General features: G+C 35.8%; 1 protein-coding gene across 1 annotated transcript; it reads left to right on the top strand.

The window, feature by feature from the left end:
• The first annotated feature begins 8,871 nt into the window (after positions 1 to 8,871).
• On the top strand, positions 8,872 to 12,832 carry LOC120072195 (vesicle transport protein SFT2B). Its single transcript, XM_039024605.1, has 6 exons — positions 8,872 to 9,078; positions 9,170 to 9,223; positions 11,515 to 11,588; positions 11,868 to 11,985; positions 12,296 to 12,354; positions 12,525 to 12,832. Exons 1-6 carry the CDS (start codon positions 8,977 to 8,979, stop codon positions 12,601 to 12,603), a joined length of 486 nt encoding a protein of 161 aa, XP_038880533.1. The 5' UTR covers positions 8,872 to 8,976; the 3' UTR covers positions 12,604 to 12,832.
• Positions 12,833 to 16,996: the final 4,164 nt, after the last annotated feature.

Below are 16,996 nucleotides of genomic sequence, written 5' to 3'. Positions count from 1 at the left end.
TTTTTTATTTTTTTAATATATATATATAAGGGGGATGGATCCCTACTGGGAGTTCCCGTCCCCGTCTTCAATTGGCAGGGACGGGAATGGGGAGTCCTCCCGGCCCGGCCCCGTTGCCAATCCTAAACCACATATAGAGATGTCCAATTTCCTCACGGGAACGGGCCTCGCGGGGATTCCCCAATTAAGCGGGAATGGGGGAGGGATGGGGAAAAATTTCGTGTGAGCTAAACGAGGATGGAGACGAGGAATACATTCCCCGTTCCCGCCCCCGGCCTCGAGCCCGTCTCGTTTCCCGTCCCCGCCTTTATTAGCTTTTACATAATTTATTTAGTATAGTTATTTAATGTTATGTTATTTATTATATTATATAAATATACATTTAAATTTCAATTGATTATTTATTGGGAAAGATAATGAATATGTTTAAATTGAATATTTAAATTTAGATTATATATGTGAATAATTTGATTTATATTTATTTTTTTTTATTTAAAAAAATTAATTTGCTTTTTTAGGCCAAAACTTAAATAATTTATTTTTAAATTCAAATTGTCATTCAAAACTAACCATAATAAACAATTTAGTGATAAAATTAATTATTTAATTAAAATTTGCTCACATTAGTTATTTAAATTAATTGGCTTTTTACCAAAAAAAAAAGTAACGTGAAAAATTTCGGGGAATCCTCGTGGGAAATTTCAAGTGCATGGGGAATGAAAGGGGAACGGGGATAAGGATGGGGAATGGCATCCCCGGCCCCGCCCCGCCCCGTGGACATCTCTAACCACAAACCTATGTCTTTAAAGGACCCTGTCCGAGCCAACCCTTAAGGGTATGCACAGTTCGATTGGGTTCAATTTTGGGCAAAACCAAGGATCAGACCAAAGTACTCGATTTACACTATAGAGAAACCGACGAAAACTCGATTATCTCGATTTTAAGTTTCGAACCAAACCAACCTGGTTCGATTCGGTTTAGTATCATTTTGCCCTTTTTTGTTGCCTTCTATACTACACATAAATGAGAGAAAAAAATCAATTATGTGTTCATGGGCTGAAGAGAAAAAAAAATGGTTTTATAGAGAGTGGAGAATCAGTGAGAGTCGTTGACTGAAGAACTACGGTCGGCAAAGGTGTGGTGGTCTGCGGCAGCGTGGAGATTTGTGGGTGACGGAAGCCACGTGCAGCAGCGTGGAGGTCTGTGAGTGTCGAGTGGAGTGCGGTCGGCGGAGGCTGAAGGTTGAAAATGGTTTGGAACGTGAACTGTGAAAAATGGAATAGGAAGATCGTAGAGGTAGAATGGGTTGTGAGATCGTTTTAGTTTTTTTTTTTTCAAATTCGAATTTTCTATTTTTTATTTTGAAAATAAATTAGGTTGGCATATTATAAGAAATGGGCAATGGGCTTGGGGCCTTGGGTTATGCATAAGTATTCAATAATACTAAATAATTTGATTAAAAGTATATAAATAAATCTATTGGTTCGGTTCAGGTATTCACGATTTTTCACTTGGTGAATCGAGATCCAAACCGAGTCATCCGATTTCGTACAATAGTGAATCATCAATTTCATTTTTTAACAATAAACCAGATCGAACTACTTGGCCTGGTTCGGTTCACCGATTTTGTCCAACTTTTGCACTCCCCTAAATTTCCCCTCACGTGGAATATAGTAAAAAAAAAAAAAAAAAAAAAAAAAAAAAAAAAAATCCTGAAAATTAGCCCGGAAAGCCATAATGTTCGTTCACCAGGTAAACATTTCGGTATAAATTTCTAACCCATTATTCAACATTTGAATAAGAGATAAGCAATTTGACTAGACTATCGATGAATGAATGTCTAGTCGATCTGCCAAGCAGAGACCATCGAATATTGCTAAAGCCTATGCACATAATGGCGACAACAGTATTCCTTAAATCTGTATATCGCTACCAACAAGAACCAAATTTCATCCCAATCGTTGTATCAAACCCCACACGATAAAGCTCATTACGACAGGAAGCATCCATTTTCATAACAAAAGAAGTGGGAGATACTATGATCGACTTTGAAAAGTCGAGTTATCCATACAAGGTTCTTGATGCTCTAAAGACAACTCCTCTATTTAGAAAAAAAAAAAAAAAAAAAAATCCATTCGACCCACAAAGACACCTTAGGAATAGATATCTCATGAAAAATTTATTATGTTGTCTTTATTGTTTAAAAAGTTCAATATGTTTTAATATTCTTCAATTTAGTTTATAGAATTATAAAATAGGTTGATATTAAACTTTGTGATATAATAATTATTCAATTAATAAAAAAATGGCCAAAAAAGAGAAAGATAAAGAAAAAATTGTTAATAAAATAATGAAAGAGGAATTAGAAGTTCTCCTTAATGACAATTCCTCTCGATTGATTTTTTGTAAGAGTTTTTTGTATGGATGATCTATTCTCGAGCATATTTAAGTTTCATGACATGCCCCTCCCCCCACACCCTAAACTTATGATACATAACCTTTTGCTTATGTCATAGGGTACTTTCAGACTTAACATTCATATCGCGATCAAGATATACTGTCCAACCCGACGATTTTTCTAAAGCCCTAACCTAAGTTTAGAACAAAAACATGTTGACTATTTAAAATTTATTTTCATTCAACATCAGATCACGATCGGGAACACAAACCCAACCCAATGTTTTCCATATAGCCTTAACCCATATCACGATGAATATAAATTAAAAAATTACAAATCGGTTCCAAATTACATCACAACAGGGTTGAATCTTCTAGCCTGAAGGTGGCTTAGCTTTGACGTGATTCTATGGCCCAGTCTGATGGCACTTTTTTCACACTTTTTTCTCTCATCATAAACTCGGGTTAGGTAACCCAAGCCCAACCTAACGAATTTTACAAAAGCACTAGCTTGATTTTAGAAATACAAGTGTGATGATTAAATTAAAAGCGTTCAACATTCAATTCAACGTCTTCACTAATTTCAACTGTTGTGGACTCGTCATTCTCTTAAACTTCTTCTTCTTCTCTCCAGTCTTCTCAGTCGTCCTTATGTCCAAAAGCAGGTAAATCATGAATCCCTTTTTCAATTTACCCATTATTCTAATTGCTAGAATTTTCAATTAGAAAAAATTGTTCGAAAGGACTATGTTATGTGAAATCATGATTCATCATGTCATGTTCACATTTATTTGAATGAGAGTAGGAATCCTCTTGTCCAATTCTCCATACTATTCTAGATTAAGGTATGTTGCCTTTGTCCACTACCTTTCACCTAGTATTTCTCATGCTATCCCAGGTTAAGGTGTGTCACCGTTATCCATCACCTTACCTTATGCTAACCTGCTTTACTATTTAGCTGAAAGTAGGAATCCTCTTGTCCAATTCTCCATACTCTTATAGATTAAGGCGTGTCGCCTTTGTCCACTACCTTTCACCTAGTCTTTCTCATGTTATCCCAGGTTAAGGTGTGTCACTTTTGTCCATCACCTTACCTTATGCTAACCCATGTTAAGGTGTGTCACCTTTGTCCATCACCTCACTTAGTCTTTCTTAAGCTATCCCAGGTTAAGGTGTGTCATCTTTGTCCATCACTTTACCTCATGCTAACCTAGGTTAAAGTGTGTCACCTTTGTCCATCACCTCACCTAGTCTTTCTTATGCCTTCCTAGGTTAAGGTGTGTCGCCTCTATCCATCATCTTTCACCTAGTCTTACTTATCCTACGTGCACGTAGACTAGATCCTACCATCAAAACTCATATCTAGGACTTAGCTCCAGTACCTTCACATCTTAATCCTTCAGCACTAAGCTACTCATACTTTCTAAGGAATATTCTCACCTTTACTATGACTTAGCTCTCTTAAGGCATCTCTTATTGGCGTATACTCTAAAGTGCATAACTTAAACATACTTAGTAGCTTCATGCATCATCACATGCTTATAAAATTAAAGATATGCATCACTTAGGAAAACTTATTGAAAACTAGTTAACATGAAAAGCTTTCAGTAAACATGGATTTGCTAAATCATTCATAAAGCCTTTACAAAACATTTAAAGCATTTAAAGTCATTCACAACCTTTAGGGTTGATAAGCTTCTCCTATTGATGTCAACCCTGAGAACATAACAACATATTTTAGCTACTAGCTATGGTTTCCCTCTTGAGACTAACTTTCATACTTTAAACTCATAATCTTCCTCACATAATGATCTTACCTTCCAATGCCAACCCTCCTAGGTGTTGAACACTTAGAATAACTTTAGAAATCAGGCTTGGTTAGGCAGCCCCACTAGTATCAACGTTTGCCCTTCCTTCGGCCTTCCTTGTCTTAGGTGTCTATTTGTTGCACTCTAACGCCTAGGTCTTTCCTTTAGCATCCATGACACTTATGGTCACCTACACTGCCCAACACACGGCCCCAACGAACACTAAAGCTTGCTTCAGCCTGCATGCATGCGTTCAACCTTGAGCTGCTACCTTGTTCAACTCAAGCAGCTGCATGTTTGTTCATAAAATTCTATATTCAACTTACTATTTAATAACTTATTTTCTAGAGCTTTTCTCAAGAAACTTCCTTCTATAAACTTGCTAAAAAATTTCTTAAGATGCTTACCTCAAAATTTTAGCTCAGAATTCTTCGTAGTTTGGCCGATATCTTCAAGAATCTAGATCTGACCCTGGTTTACCCAAGAGTTTGACCTTATACTTTCTTCAAATTTTCAGCAAGTTCCTGATGGTTTCTTCTTCCGGCGGCCCTCCACCATTAACTAGACTTTTTTATATTTCATATGACTTTGGAATCTCTTCAAAAATGCTCGAGTGGTTTATTCAAAACAATTTTTTGAAATTAGCTTTCCTCTTTTGTACTCTTGCCAACCATTCATCCTTAATAGGTTGCCACAACAACCACTTAGTGTCTTGACTCCACTAAACTGACCCAACTGGCCTTCTCAAACGGTGCTTAAAGTTGATCGCTCATGCAAAACTCGATGTTCGATGCTCGATGGCATTTTACTCGATGCACGATGACATTTACTCGATGCACAATGGCATTTACTCGATGGTAAACTCGATGGCAAACTTGATGCTTGATTCCTTCCTCATTCACACATACTCGATGCACGACCCCTTCTTCGCTCACGCATGGTCTAAACTCGATGTTCAATCTCTTCCTCACTCATGCATACTCGATGCACGATCCTTTCCTCACTCATGAATACTCTATGCACAATCCCTCGCTCATGTATACTCAATGCACGATCTTTTTCTTGCTCATGCATGGCTTTTACTCGATGCTCGCCCACCATTTTTATGGCCAACACTTAGCCAAATTTTTCTTCTTGCTAGGCTAACTTAAAAACACCCGAGAACCAAGTTTCCAATACTTGAGCATTTTCCTTCTTCATTTCTTTATCCTTTACCCATTTCCCTACAATTCCATATTAACTCAAATATTAAATCCTTCATTTTACTAATCTCAACAATAAACATATTTAAATAGGGAAAGTAGGGTTTGGGTTTCACAGTTTTTGAAAGGTATGTTGCTGAAACCCTTTTTTTTTTTTTATCGTATGAACATGTTGTTTTTATTGCTAAAATTGATGGATTAAAATGCTTAATGATTCTATTTGCTTCTACTAATTGTATGCTAACTTCAACGAGGTATGTGTTCAACTTATGCTTTCCTCCTTTGGTATGCGTCCAACTAGCGTAATTAGGTTTCATTGGTGTAACTCTTTCCCAAGGAGTTGTCTCATACTTCTATCTTGCTCTATGCGTCCAACTTTTCCTCATTTCATTTTTCCTTGGCTTTAATCTTCTTCTCAAAGCATAGCTTTCTCTTTTGAGCTCAAGGCATAGCCATGTGTCCTCTTTGCCTCTCTTCACCTCAAAGTATGCATCCACGTGGCCATGTATGCACCCACTTCACCATCTATGCACCCAACATTCCAATCTTTAGGGTTTCCTCCACTTATAGTATCCTATATTGTCTAACATTTAGCCAAATTCTCCCCCTTGAATACCCTATATGTTCACCAACCTTACACTATATGTCCAGCCCTAATTCTCACTTTGGTGTGCACAGCTTGTGGTTCACTACATAATCTCTTATGCTTGTAGCATAGCTCACCATGCTCATAGCATAGTTTCTTCTTCCTTATAGCATAGATTCCAACATCCCTTATGCATCTAAAATTGTCCAAAGTCTTCTTTAGGATGCACCTACTATGCGCCCAACTTTGCTATGCTATGACTTTGTCAACTATGTTATGACTTTTTGTCTATGCAATGACCTACTTCCTCAACTATACTATGATTTGAACTTAGCCAAGATTCTTCATTCTTTCTTATGCTATGAATCCAACTCTCATTCTCATAGCATAGTTTTGATACTTAGCCAAATTTTTTACTCCAATCTACTATGCCTCCAACACTTAGGAATTTTTCTTCCTCCAATGCATAGTTTAGGTACTTAGCCAAACTTTTTCCTTTCAAGACTTCAGTTATGAATTATTCTCTCAACCTAAGGAATCCTGTGAGAGCTCGAGTGTCATGAGTTCTTCTCTCGACCTAAGGAATCCTGTGAGAGCTTGAGTGTTACAACCGCCAATTATACCATTCATTGAATTTGTTAGAGAGAAGCTCATTCTTCAAACACAAAAACCAGTGGTTTGCCTATAGGTCTTTATATTCTGACTATGTGGAACACACGAGTAGCTGAGAAGTTTGAAAAGGGTAGATTGTACCACATAAGCCCGATTAGTTGTCATACGTTCATCATGAAAGATGGTCACTTGGACAGAATCGTCGATATACACACTCGTCAATGTACATGCAAAAAGTTCGACTATGTAGAAATTCGATGCTCACATGTGATAGTCGTTGCATACTTTTTACAATAAAGTGTATAGTGTGGAATCTCTACCCTATGCAGAACCAATGTTCCTGATATGACATGTCTCTAAATGGAAGAAACCACCAGGGTACGTAGAATATGTTATCCTACCACCAAAGATAGCAATATGTGTCGATAGACCACGTATCAACAAAATTTCATCCACCGGAGAACACCGCCCAACCCAAAAGTGCACTAGGTGTGGATAGTCGAGACATGAAAATCAATGTGCAACCAACCTTTATCTTATAATCAAAATAGTGACCAACGGGGATAGAGGCAATAAACATACCCACAGTGGGATCCTCCGTTAAATCAGACTTTCCAAACATTGAGTTCAATTTTTAACATCATGCTTTCATTTTGAAATTGGGACAGTGCTTTGCAGGTGGCATCGGGCTGGGTGGGGCATCCCTATTGCGATTGGAAGGTGCGTGGAGCCAATTAACGAAGGTATGGACAAGGTTCAAATTTTTAAACTCGCTTTCGTTTTGAAAAGGGCTTTGCATGTGGCATCAGGTTGGGTGGGGCATCCCTATTGCAAATGGAAGGTACATGGAGTCGCTCGTCGAACTTTTGAACAGTGTGCACATTTAAAAATTGCAGTCTACTTTTAAAATCGGGACAAGGTCTTATTACGACATCGAGTTGTGTTTGGTCTCCCTATTGCGAGTGACGGTTGGTGGGAACAACCATTCAAAAGTGGGGTCATTGCGTTGGGCCATGCCATCAGGTTAGGAATCATCCACTGTTGTGCTGAGAAGTTCAGCCCGATCGCGATGACCCTTTTGAAGGTTGAAATTCCCATATGATGTAAAGCAAAATATTAGATATCATACTTTTGTGGGGGACATGTCAAGAAACATATTCGTACATGTGAAAGGGTCATTCGTATAAAAAAAAAAAAAAAAAAAAAAAAAAAAAAAAAAAAAAAAAACTCTTTTTTTTGGTAATGATACTCACTCATTACTTAAAGTTCATCATATGTACTATAAAAACGTAAGTTTATCCCTCTAAAGCTACTAAATTAATCATTTTGGTTAACATCATGTAGATATAGGATAAAAGAAATACTAGAGTCTTCGCATTCAAAGCCAAATCTCCCTAAGAAATATTAGACTCCGCTTTTTTTTTTTTTTTTTTTTTTTTTTCCCTTAAGATTTATTGGTCTTAGAGTCATAGTTTCTAATTGAGAACATCTTTTATATTTCTCTCATCAAGTTCTTTTGAATAAATTCGGGTTGGCTAATAATGAACCCTATCAGTTCATTTTTTGAGGGTCAACCCAACCAACCCGTTGGGCCGGGTTGGGTGGGTCAGCGGGTTTTTTTTTTTTTGTTTTTGTTTTTATATATATATATATTTTTTTAATTTTGACTTTTTTTTTCAGTACTTTCTTAATCCTTCTCTATTGAAGGATTTGATTTTTGTGGATGTAGGAAGCGGCGGTCGACTGGCGAGGGAGCAACCGTAGGCGATGCGACGAGGGAAATATAAGGGAGATAATATTTCCGAAATATAGATGGCGCGGCGAGGGTTTGAAGTTGAACTTCGTTACTTCTTCAAGTGCACGGAGGGAACAATTATGTTTTTTTTTTTTTTTTTTCCATTATATATATATATAAAAGAAAAAAACTCCTCTAGATGGCGTGCAATAGGCGGTACGAGGGAACAATTATTGCGACCCTTTTAACTTTTATTTCATTATATATATATATATTCGGGTCGGGTCGGGTTGGGTCGATCCGACCTTGAAATGGGATAACCCGAGACCCGACCCAAATTCGATATTTTTTTTAACATTTTTAACCCAATCCAACTCTTACATTTGGGTTGGATAGTCTCAGTTGATCGGATTACCGGATTTTTTGAACACTTCTACAAATTAGTTTGGTTGAGCGGTAATTAAATTCCATTCCATCTTTAGACTAAAAAAACAATGAAATTGCCATTTGTAATATAAAGTTGCTTTTATAGGGTGATTTGTCTGGGTTTAGTTTATCGACGAGACGATCAATCACGATTCCACAAGTCGAAACAAGACCACGTGAGCTCACTCCCAATTCTGAATCTCTTTCAAAATGTGGAAGCTCAGCCGAGGCGTATTCGTCGACGACGAAGAGCATGGTCAGAGTTTATTGGATGAAGATTCAGAAGATCTATGCTCTCTAACTCCTGTACAGGTACTTCAAACAACGATCACAAAGCTCCCCTGATAGAAATTTTTATGGGTTTTTCCTCTACTTTTGTTTCTTCTTCTTATTTTCTGAACAGAGACTGTACGCTTTTGGAGGCTGCTTGACGGGGGGCGTGGTTTGCATGATTTTGGTATGAACATTTTTAAGCCACTTCTACATTTAACACAATTTCACTTTCTTTTATGTTTTATGCATCTCGTGTTTATGGGGAACTTTGATGATTATTCTGGATTTGGGTCTCAAGTTATGCTCTGGGTATGACTGGTAATTTGGGTTTTCTCTGTATCCATTGATTATTTTGGGATTTAATTTAGATTTACATTCTCTAACTATCCACTGGTTGGCCCTTGAGGCTTCAAGTATAAATTGACAAACACAACAAAGAAGGAATGTGGTATCGAATTTGGATAGAAAGCTAAGGAATTCATTCTAAGAACTATAAAGGGGGTCCCAAAGAAAAATTAAGTCGCTTGGTCAATTGGGAGACTGTTTCTACCAATTGAAAATGGAGGAATCTTGATTGGGGATATAAGGAAGAAAAATGCACCTTAATTATCAAATGGATATTGCGACTTTTTACTGACTCTGATGGAATGTGGAATGAGATTCTATCCGGTATTTATGGGAGAGTAAGAGGTTGTTTTACCAGTAAGGAGGGTTAGGTGCTACTGCTTTCAAAGTTCGTCTTCCAATATTACAAAACTGAGATGATTTATGGAGGCATTCACTAGTATTGAGGTGGCAAATCGAAGGAAAATCTTATTCTAGAGAGACTGCTAGGCAGGGGAGTAATCACTGTTGGCAATATTTTGAAGGTTGTTTGTAGCTTCACCAGGTAGAAAATGACCATAGGTGAAGCTTGGGAGGATATCCTTGGAATTGGAACATGACAACCACTAAGAGCTTAACTGAACCAGAAATGGGCATTGGGCAATTGAGCAAGGAGTTGTCTGCACCAATCTGGAGGGAAAGAAGCCAAAAAGAAGTCAACTTCTTTGTGTGGACATTATGTCATGAGGGTGAAAATTCAGTTGATGGGAGGGTTTCAAAGGAGAAAATTTGGTTTTAAAACCAAGTTAGTTCGTCCTTTTTTGCAAAGAAGAAAAGAAACAAGACCACCTATTCTTTATCTATTATTAACTGTAAGCTATGTTGCAAAGCTCCACTTAATAAAATGCAGTGCACTTGGGAGTCAGTCAAAGACAGAGGATATTATCCAATTGTTATCGAGCTGCAGACTTGACAAGAAAGATAAAACCATATGGATTAATGCAGTAAAAGCAATCTTGCGGGGTACTAGTGAATTCAGGTTTCACAAACTAAAATTTTCTTCATTATTGAATTATCATAATCAGTAAACAATGGGACTATTCAAGAGTTATAGTTAATTGTCAAAAACATAATATATCGCAGGCAATTGACAGTAGTAGATTGGGGGGTGGAGTTGACAAAGCTTTTTGGTCCCTCAAAAAGTCTAGAGTGTTTTCTTCTCGCTCTGCCTTTATTAAATTAACCAAAACTAGTCAAAAAACTTAAGGCCCTATGATTATGCTGAGTTTGATGTTCCAAAGAAGATAAAAGTCTTCCTCTGGAGTCTTAGCCACAAAATCTTGAATGCTCAAGAAAGCTTAGGAACCACAGCATGCACCTTCAGTTTGTTTTTTGTGCCTAAAATGAGAAGAAAACATTGAGCATCTTTTCCTCAGATGCTCTTTTTCTTTGAGGGGATGGGAATAGCTTCTTAAGGCTTTTGGTTTATGCTCTTGTCTACCCGAGAAGATGGAAGATTGGCTTATTGAAGCCTTGAATAGGTAGAGCCTGAAAGGAAGGGTGAGAATTTTTTTGGAGATGTGTCGCCCGTGCGCATGTGTGGAAGCTTTGGAAAGAATGAAGCAGAAGGATCTTCAAATATAAGTCACTTGCTTTTGATGGATTTTGTAATTTAGTACAAATTACATCATCGATATGGAGCCTTAAACACAAGGTTTTTTTTTTATAGCATAGCTGAAATCCTCCAAAATTCGGAGGCTGGGATGGTACAGTTGTCAATTGTGAGGGCACCTCCTTTCCTTTATGTTCCTAGGCCGTGTTTTTTGTGATGAATACATCCGAATTTCTAATAATATATATGCACACATATACATATATATACATATACACACACACATACACATTTTGCAGACTAATTTTCGTATACTAGTGTTTTACTCTTTCACCCTTCGGTATTGATTGATGATTTTGTTCATTGCTTATTTTTTTCTTCATCGGTGATATATTTTTTTTCTTTTATCTGAAGTTCCATTTGGATTTCTATGATTCTAGATCAACATATCGGCTCCATTGACTTCTATTTTGCTCGTAATCTGAAACTGCGTTAAGTGAGAAATTTGATCTGTTTGCTACATTTTCTTCTTCTTGCAGTCATTGCTTGTTTTTGCTAAGCCACTCAAATTTGCTGTACTTTTTACATTTGGCAATGTTTTGGCAGTCGGAAGGTACAACCAATTAAATTAGAAAGCAGTCGTTGTTGTTACATTCTACATATGTCAGCAGTTAAGAAGTATTATTTTGAGGATCACTTTTGTTCACTTTCACTGCATACTGGCTTGCATCGAATACTTTTTGTAATCTTCTATCTCATACATTTCCTTCAAGAAGTTCATTTGTTTATAAACAAAAGGAAGATAATCGTGGGGGAAAACTTTTAATGTATTTTCACTGTATTGTTCCTTTTCCTTGAGGAATTAATATTCTAAATTGCATCTTTTTGGCAGCACAGCCTTCCTCTTTGGACCTGGGCAACAAATAAGAATGATGTTTGATTCTGTTCGTATATATGCGACAGCCATTTACCTGGGATGTGTTGTTCTAGGTCTTATATGTGCTCTCTGGGTAAGTTACGATTCTGACTATATGGTACTATAAGTGGAAGCAGACTTAAATTACTGATGCATTAAGATATTCAATAAACAATCTTCACATAATCTGTGGAACACAATACTAATGGCATTTCCTATTAGGTCCCTCTGCATCTGTTCCACAAGGTTCCCAAATACAGTTTTAGCATTGTTTTTCTTTGACAAATTAATCATGTAATGTATCAGAATGTCATATCAACCTAGGATAGACTTCTGCAAACAGATAATGCCTCATATTTAGTCTTCTAAATGAGTTTCCTTGCTATTCATATTTCATTTTTCAGATACACAATAAGATCTTGACAGTGATTGCTATGATAAGCGAGATATGTGCACTAATATGGTATGTTTACCTCTATCGTTGGCATTCCTCTATTCAATTCAAGTTTCATTTAAAACTAGAGGATGAAGAGGCTTTTCCACTCGATGAAATGTGTTCAATCATATCTTGCGAAACTCTTCTTGCATCTAAACTAGATTAGGCCATGACTTTCTTGGTTTATCATGTTCCAGGTATAGTTTGAGCTATATTCCTTTTGCCCGGAGGATGGTCTCTGAATTGATGATCCGATTTTGTGACACAGAACTATAGACGATGAAACTTGCGATGATGATTCAGTGTCTTCAAGATCTGAAATCGTCTTGTCTTTGTTGTTTTTACATTTTAGTGAGCACAAGACCAGTTGGAGATTTGTTTTATTTTTATTTTTTGTTTTTGTTTTTTGGTCAAAGTTGAGTCTGTCCACATAAATGTATAATCCAAAAAGCCAGTTCAATGCTTTTGCTAATTTTCTAAATATAACAACATTCTTTTCGCCATATTAACTTAGGTACGTCTCTCTATCTTTATATCTCAATGGGAAGTATTTTCCAGGTAAAACAAAGTCAGAAAGTTTAGAATGGAAGTAGGAAGCCCAATCATCATGCAATAAGCTTCATCTTACTATCTGTTGAAGCCCATTAAACCTCATATCCAAAATCAGCAAAAGTGAATCAATTGTCCAGGTTAGCAACAACATCCACTTTTTCTATCTATTTGATTTGGTTTGATCCTTTACATGATATTTTCTACATTATTCCATGTTAAACTAGCACTAAATACTAAATTCAAAAAGCTCAAGTTGATAGGCTAGAGTATGTTAGTTCTTTTATATACATTCTTAATATTCAAAACCAAAGACTCAACCAACCATCAAAAAGAAAGAAAAGGAGAAAAGTAAAGGTACAAATAAACAACCTTGTTAGAAAGCCTGGCTTTCCTTTCCCAAATATCTTGTTATCTAGCATTCATTTATGGTTTCTTACATAATAGTCAGATCAGACGATTGAGAATTCCACATCAAAAAAATCAAGGGACCTCACACTCTTTGTAAGATAGATGAGCTAGTTCTCTCCTTGTCAATTGATTTTGAGATAAAATCTCATATTATCGGATACTAACACATTGATAAAATGATATGTTTGAGTTAACTGCTGGGCTGCAAGCCCATAAAAATGAACAGGAAAAGAACTCAGATCAGAGCTCCTGGCTATATTTTAATGGCCACTTGCCAGTTAGGTTCTGAAAGTGAAATCCAGAGATATCATGCTTTGTGTGCTCTGTTATGACTGAAGAATTTATAAAATATTTGTATATTATGACACAAACCTTACATCATGACACCATGTGGAAAACTTTTCCGCCTACCTCGATGGTCTCCCTCCACCTACCCATGTGGGGGATTTGGCTTCTTCAACTGCTAAACCTCTCTTCCAAGTTGATTAAACTGTTTTTTAATTATTGGCTTAAAGTCATCGCATGTCTGCTCCACTCTGCATATGGCCCATGTTACACCTGTCTCTTATACACATCTAGATGTGTATAAGAGACAGACTCTGCATATGGCCCATGTTACACACTTCCATTTTACTATAATGCCCCCCCCCCAACCTTCCCTCTCTGACAATGATGTAGGCTCCAATGCTTTAACCTTTTGTGAGCTTGTTCTGCGGGAAATCTGATTGTGTCTTTTAAATCTTTTGGACTATATGAAACTTCTGCGAGGTTGGGGGAGGAGTAAGGGGATGGGAATTCATTGTTTTGACCTGTGATTACAAAAAAGTTGGATGCTTTTTTGTATTTTGACAGAAAGTCCCCCATTATAGTAATGGTTGGGCCAACTGCTAAGCTAATAGTGTAAACGTGAAAAACAAATGTACCGCTCTTTAGAAAGAATCTACTTTGTTTTGGTGAGAAGGCTTTGAATCTTTTAGGTTATGTTTGGAGATACCAAGATTTCAACAAAATGTTAGAAGTCGACGGAAATGTCTATGAATATATGTCAATGTTCATAAATATTTCTAAAAAATTTATAAAAACAGCTACATACATACGTACATACATATATATGCACACATATGTAGAGTGAGATTTTACACTTTATAAATAAGTTAAAATACTTACTATTTATACTATATTCATATTAGTGATATTTTGTTGTTTCTTCTTTTATGTTTTTACTGATTTTGCTAATGAAATAATGAAAATGTTGATTCATTTCTTATCTTATGTTGATATTGAATCCATGGAAATGTGGAAATGTCGATATGTCGACTAAATGGCTTGGAGGTACTAGGTAATTTGTCTGAATAACTTAAAATTCTTGTTAATCTATTAAGTTGGTCTTTGATTGCGAAATCTATTTAAAAGAATTAGTAGTGTGACTTCAATTTACTAATTATATATATATATACACACTTAAATATTCAATTATTTTACATTTTGGTCCTTGAATGGTGTTTTATTATTCAATTTAAACAGCCCCACCAACCCACCATCTTGACAACTTAAACATGCATTAACCACATTCAATGGTGGCCAAGACCAACTTTTTGTGTTTTCCTCAATAATTTATAGCCACAAGCACTAGCCTAATTATTTTCTTGTTTCCCATTCACTTTCTTCTCTCTTTCTTAGAAATCAATTCTATTTCCTCAAGTGATTTTGAAAATTAAAGCAACAATCTCATAGATATCAAAGAAATCTCATTTGTAACATTTGTCTTCTTAAATTATCATTTTGGACTTAACAAATAACATAATATTTACCACTTTTGGAATTCATCTTATTAGTTGAACTGAACAAAAAAACAATCAAGTGAGCTCCTTTCTAAGCTCATCCTACTGATTCTTTATTTATTATAGGAACATTGTTTTTCTAATGGCAAAGAAAATATCTCATAAAAAAGAGAGATAATTTTAAAGATAATTGGATGAGGGGTTTTGGTTGCATACGTGAAAAATAGACATTTTAACCAATATTGAAGGGTGGTCCTTTTCTTTCTCCTTCTCTTTCTTTCATTTTCTCTTCCCTTCCTTTTCTCCGTCTCTGCCTCTTGTCACCCTTTACTTTTTGCTTTTAGTCTTCATGAATACATGTGCATTGTTTGGTTTCATTCTTTTCTGTTTTTTTTTTTTCTCTATCTATCTAAGTAGTAATTGACATGTACTCATTTCTTTGAGATCGAAGTTCAATTTTTCATTTCTCAATTCTTACTAAAAAAAACATGAGTTACTAACTTAATATATTCTATCGAAATTTTAATAGAGGAAGGGAAGGAAATCCCTAACCCGATATGTTCTTTTTTATTTATAGGTGATAGAAATATGTTGTGTTGGTCATTATGGTTTTATATTTTCAAGCGTAATTTCAGCTAAAGTATTCTCTAAGTTTGTGAAATCTCTAAAAGTATATATATATTTTTTTTTAATAAAAATGTATTTAAATGTTTAAAATATCAAATTTATTGTTAGATACAAGATACAACTCTGTGTTGGAAACCTAGATTATAATTTCACTAATTTTTCAAAACAATAAGAAAATTTATACATCATACATTGGTCAAATGTCCATCACTTTGTAGTGTTAACATGGAGGTGCTACAATATTCTTTTTCTCTTCACCAAAAGACACATTACAACATAAATTTGGCTATGAAAGTTCTCAAAAAAGTGTAATATTTTACTGTATTTCAAATGGCACCCGTTTTTTGTTGCCCACTCAAACTACTTAGTAAAAAGAAATATATATATATATATAAAAGAAGAATAAAAACGGAGAATTTGTCACGTGACAAACTGTGCTTGGACAATTTAGTGGACGGCAAAAAGTCATGTCACTCATGATGCACAAGTTTATGAAGTTTAGATATGACATTGCTTATAACACATTTTACAGTTAAATGTCTAATGATTGCTTTGATATTATGTTTATTACTTTTTTTTTTTTATTTATTTTATTGAGTTCTGTAGATTGAAAGGATTCGAACTTCTAGCTTCTCGATCAAGAGTATATAACTAAATTGGTTGAGTTATCTTCGAATTGGTTGTATTTTATCTCATTGTATTAAGCAATTTTTTTTTAAAAAAAATAATAAATGAATAGTATATATGATGAAGTAAAAAAAAGAAACTGATTTTTAGTACAATAGGGGTAAGGGAATTCAGAGATTATTGTACAGATGACTTCTTTTGAGGGGTCCAAATGAGTTTTGATGCAACTTTTGATAATCAAAGAATTTCTGTCTTTTGCTTACGTCATCATTGGGTGAAATTACCAAAACTACCAAAATACACTATGTGATGAGGTGACTCCTCAATCCTCGATCGTGCTTCTAGATCTCGTTTTTCAATTCATGTTGCTCTCCTTCCTTCTTAGTTTGTTTCCTCTATACTCCCTCGATTCTTGCTCTCCCTCCTTGATCTCGATTCGATTCATGCTCGTTCTATCTTCCATCTTTGATTCGGTTTTGGGTACAGATACCCTTTTGTTGAAGGCTGTTCGAGCTTTCTTGGGTGTATGGCATGAGTTCAAAGAGAGAAAAATTCACGTTGCTCTCCTTCCTTTTCAGTTTGTTTCATCTATGCTCCCACAATTCTCGTTCACTCTCTCTCTCTGATCTTGCTCGCTTGATTCCAAAGAAGTGAGAGGGGAGGGAGGAGAGAGA

Source organism: Benincasa hispida, chromosome 1 (assembly GCF_009727055.1).
Source record: "Benincasa hispida cultivar B227 chromosome 1, ASM972705v1, whole genome shotgun sequence".
In the NCBI taxonomy this organism is placed as follows: Eukaryota; Viridiplantae; Streptophyta; class Magnoliopsida; order Cucurbitales; family Cucurbitaceae; genus Benincasa; species Benincasa hispida.
This window is presented reverse-complemented; position numbering and strand designations above follow the sequence as displayed.

What these genes read in the sequence shown, in the direction of transcription:
- LOC120072195 (XM_039024605.1), top strand. Translation starts at nt 8,977, where the DNA reads ATGTGGAAGCTCAGCCGAGGCGTATTCGTCGACGACGAAGAGCATGGT. An exon ending in AATGTTTTGGCAGTCGGAAG is followed by an intron (nt 11,589 to 11,867) that starts GTACAACCAATT and finishes TCTTTTTGGCAG; the next exon opens with CACAGCCTTCCTCTTTGGAC. An exon ending in GAGATATGTGCACTAATATG is followed by an intron (nt 12,355 to 12,524) that starts GTATGTTTACCT and finishes ATCATGTTCCAG; the next exon opens with GTATAGTTTGAGCTATATTC.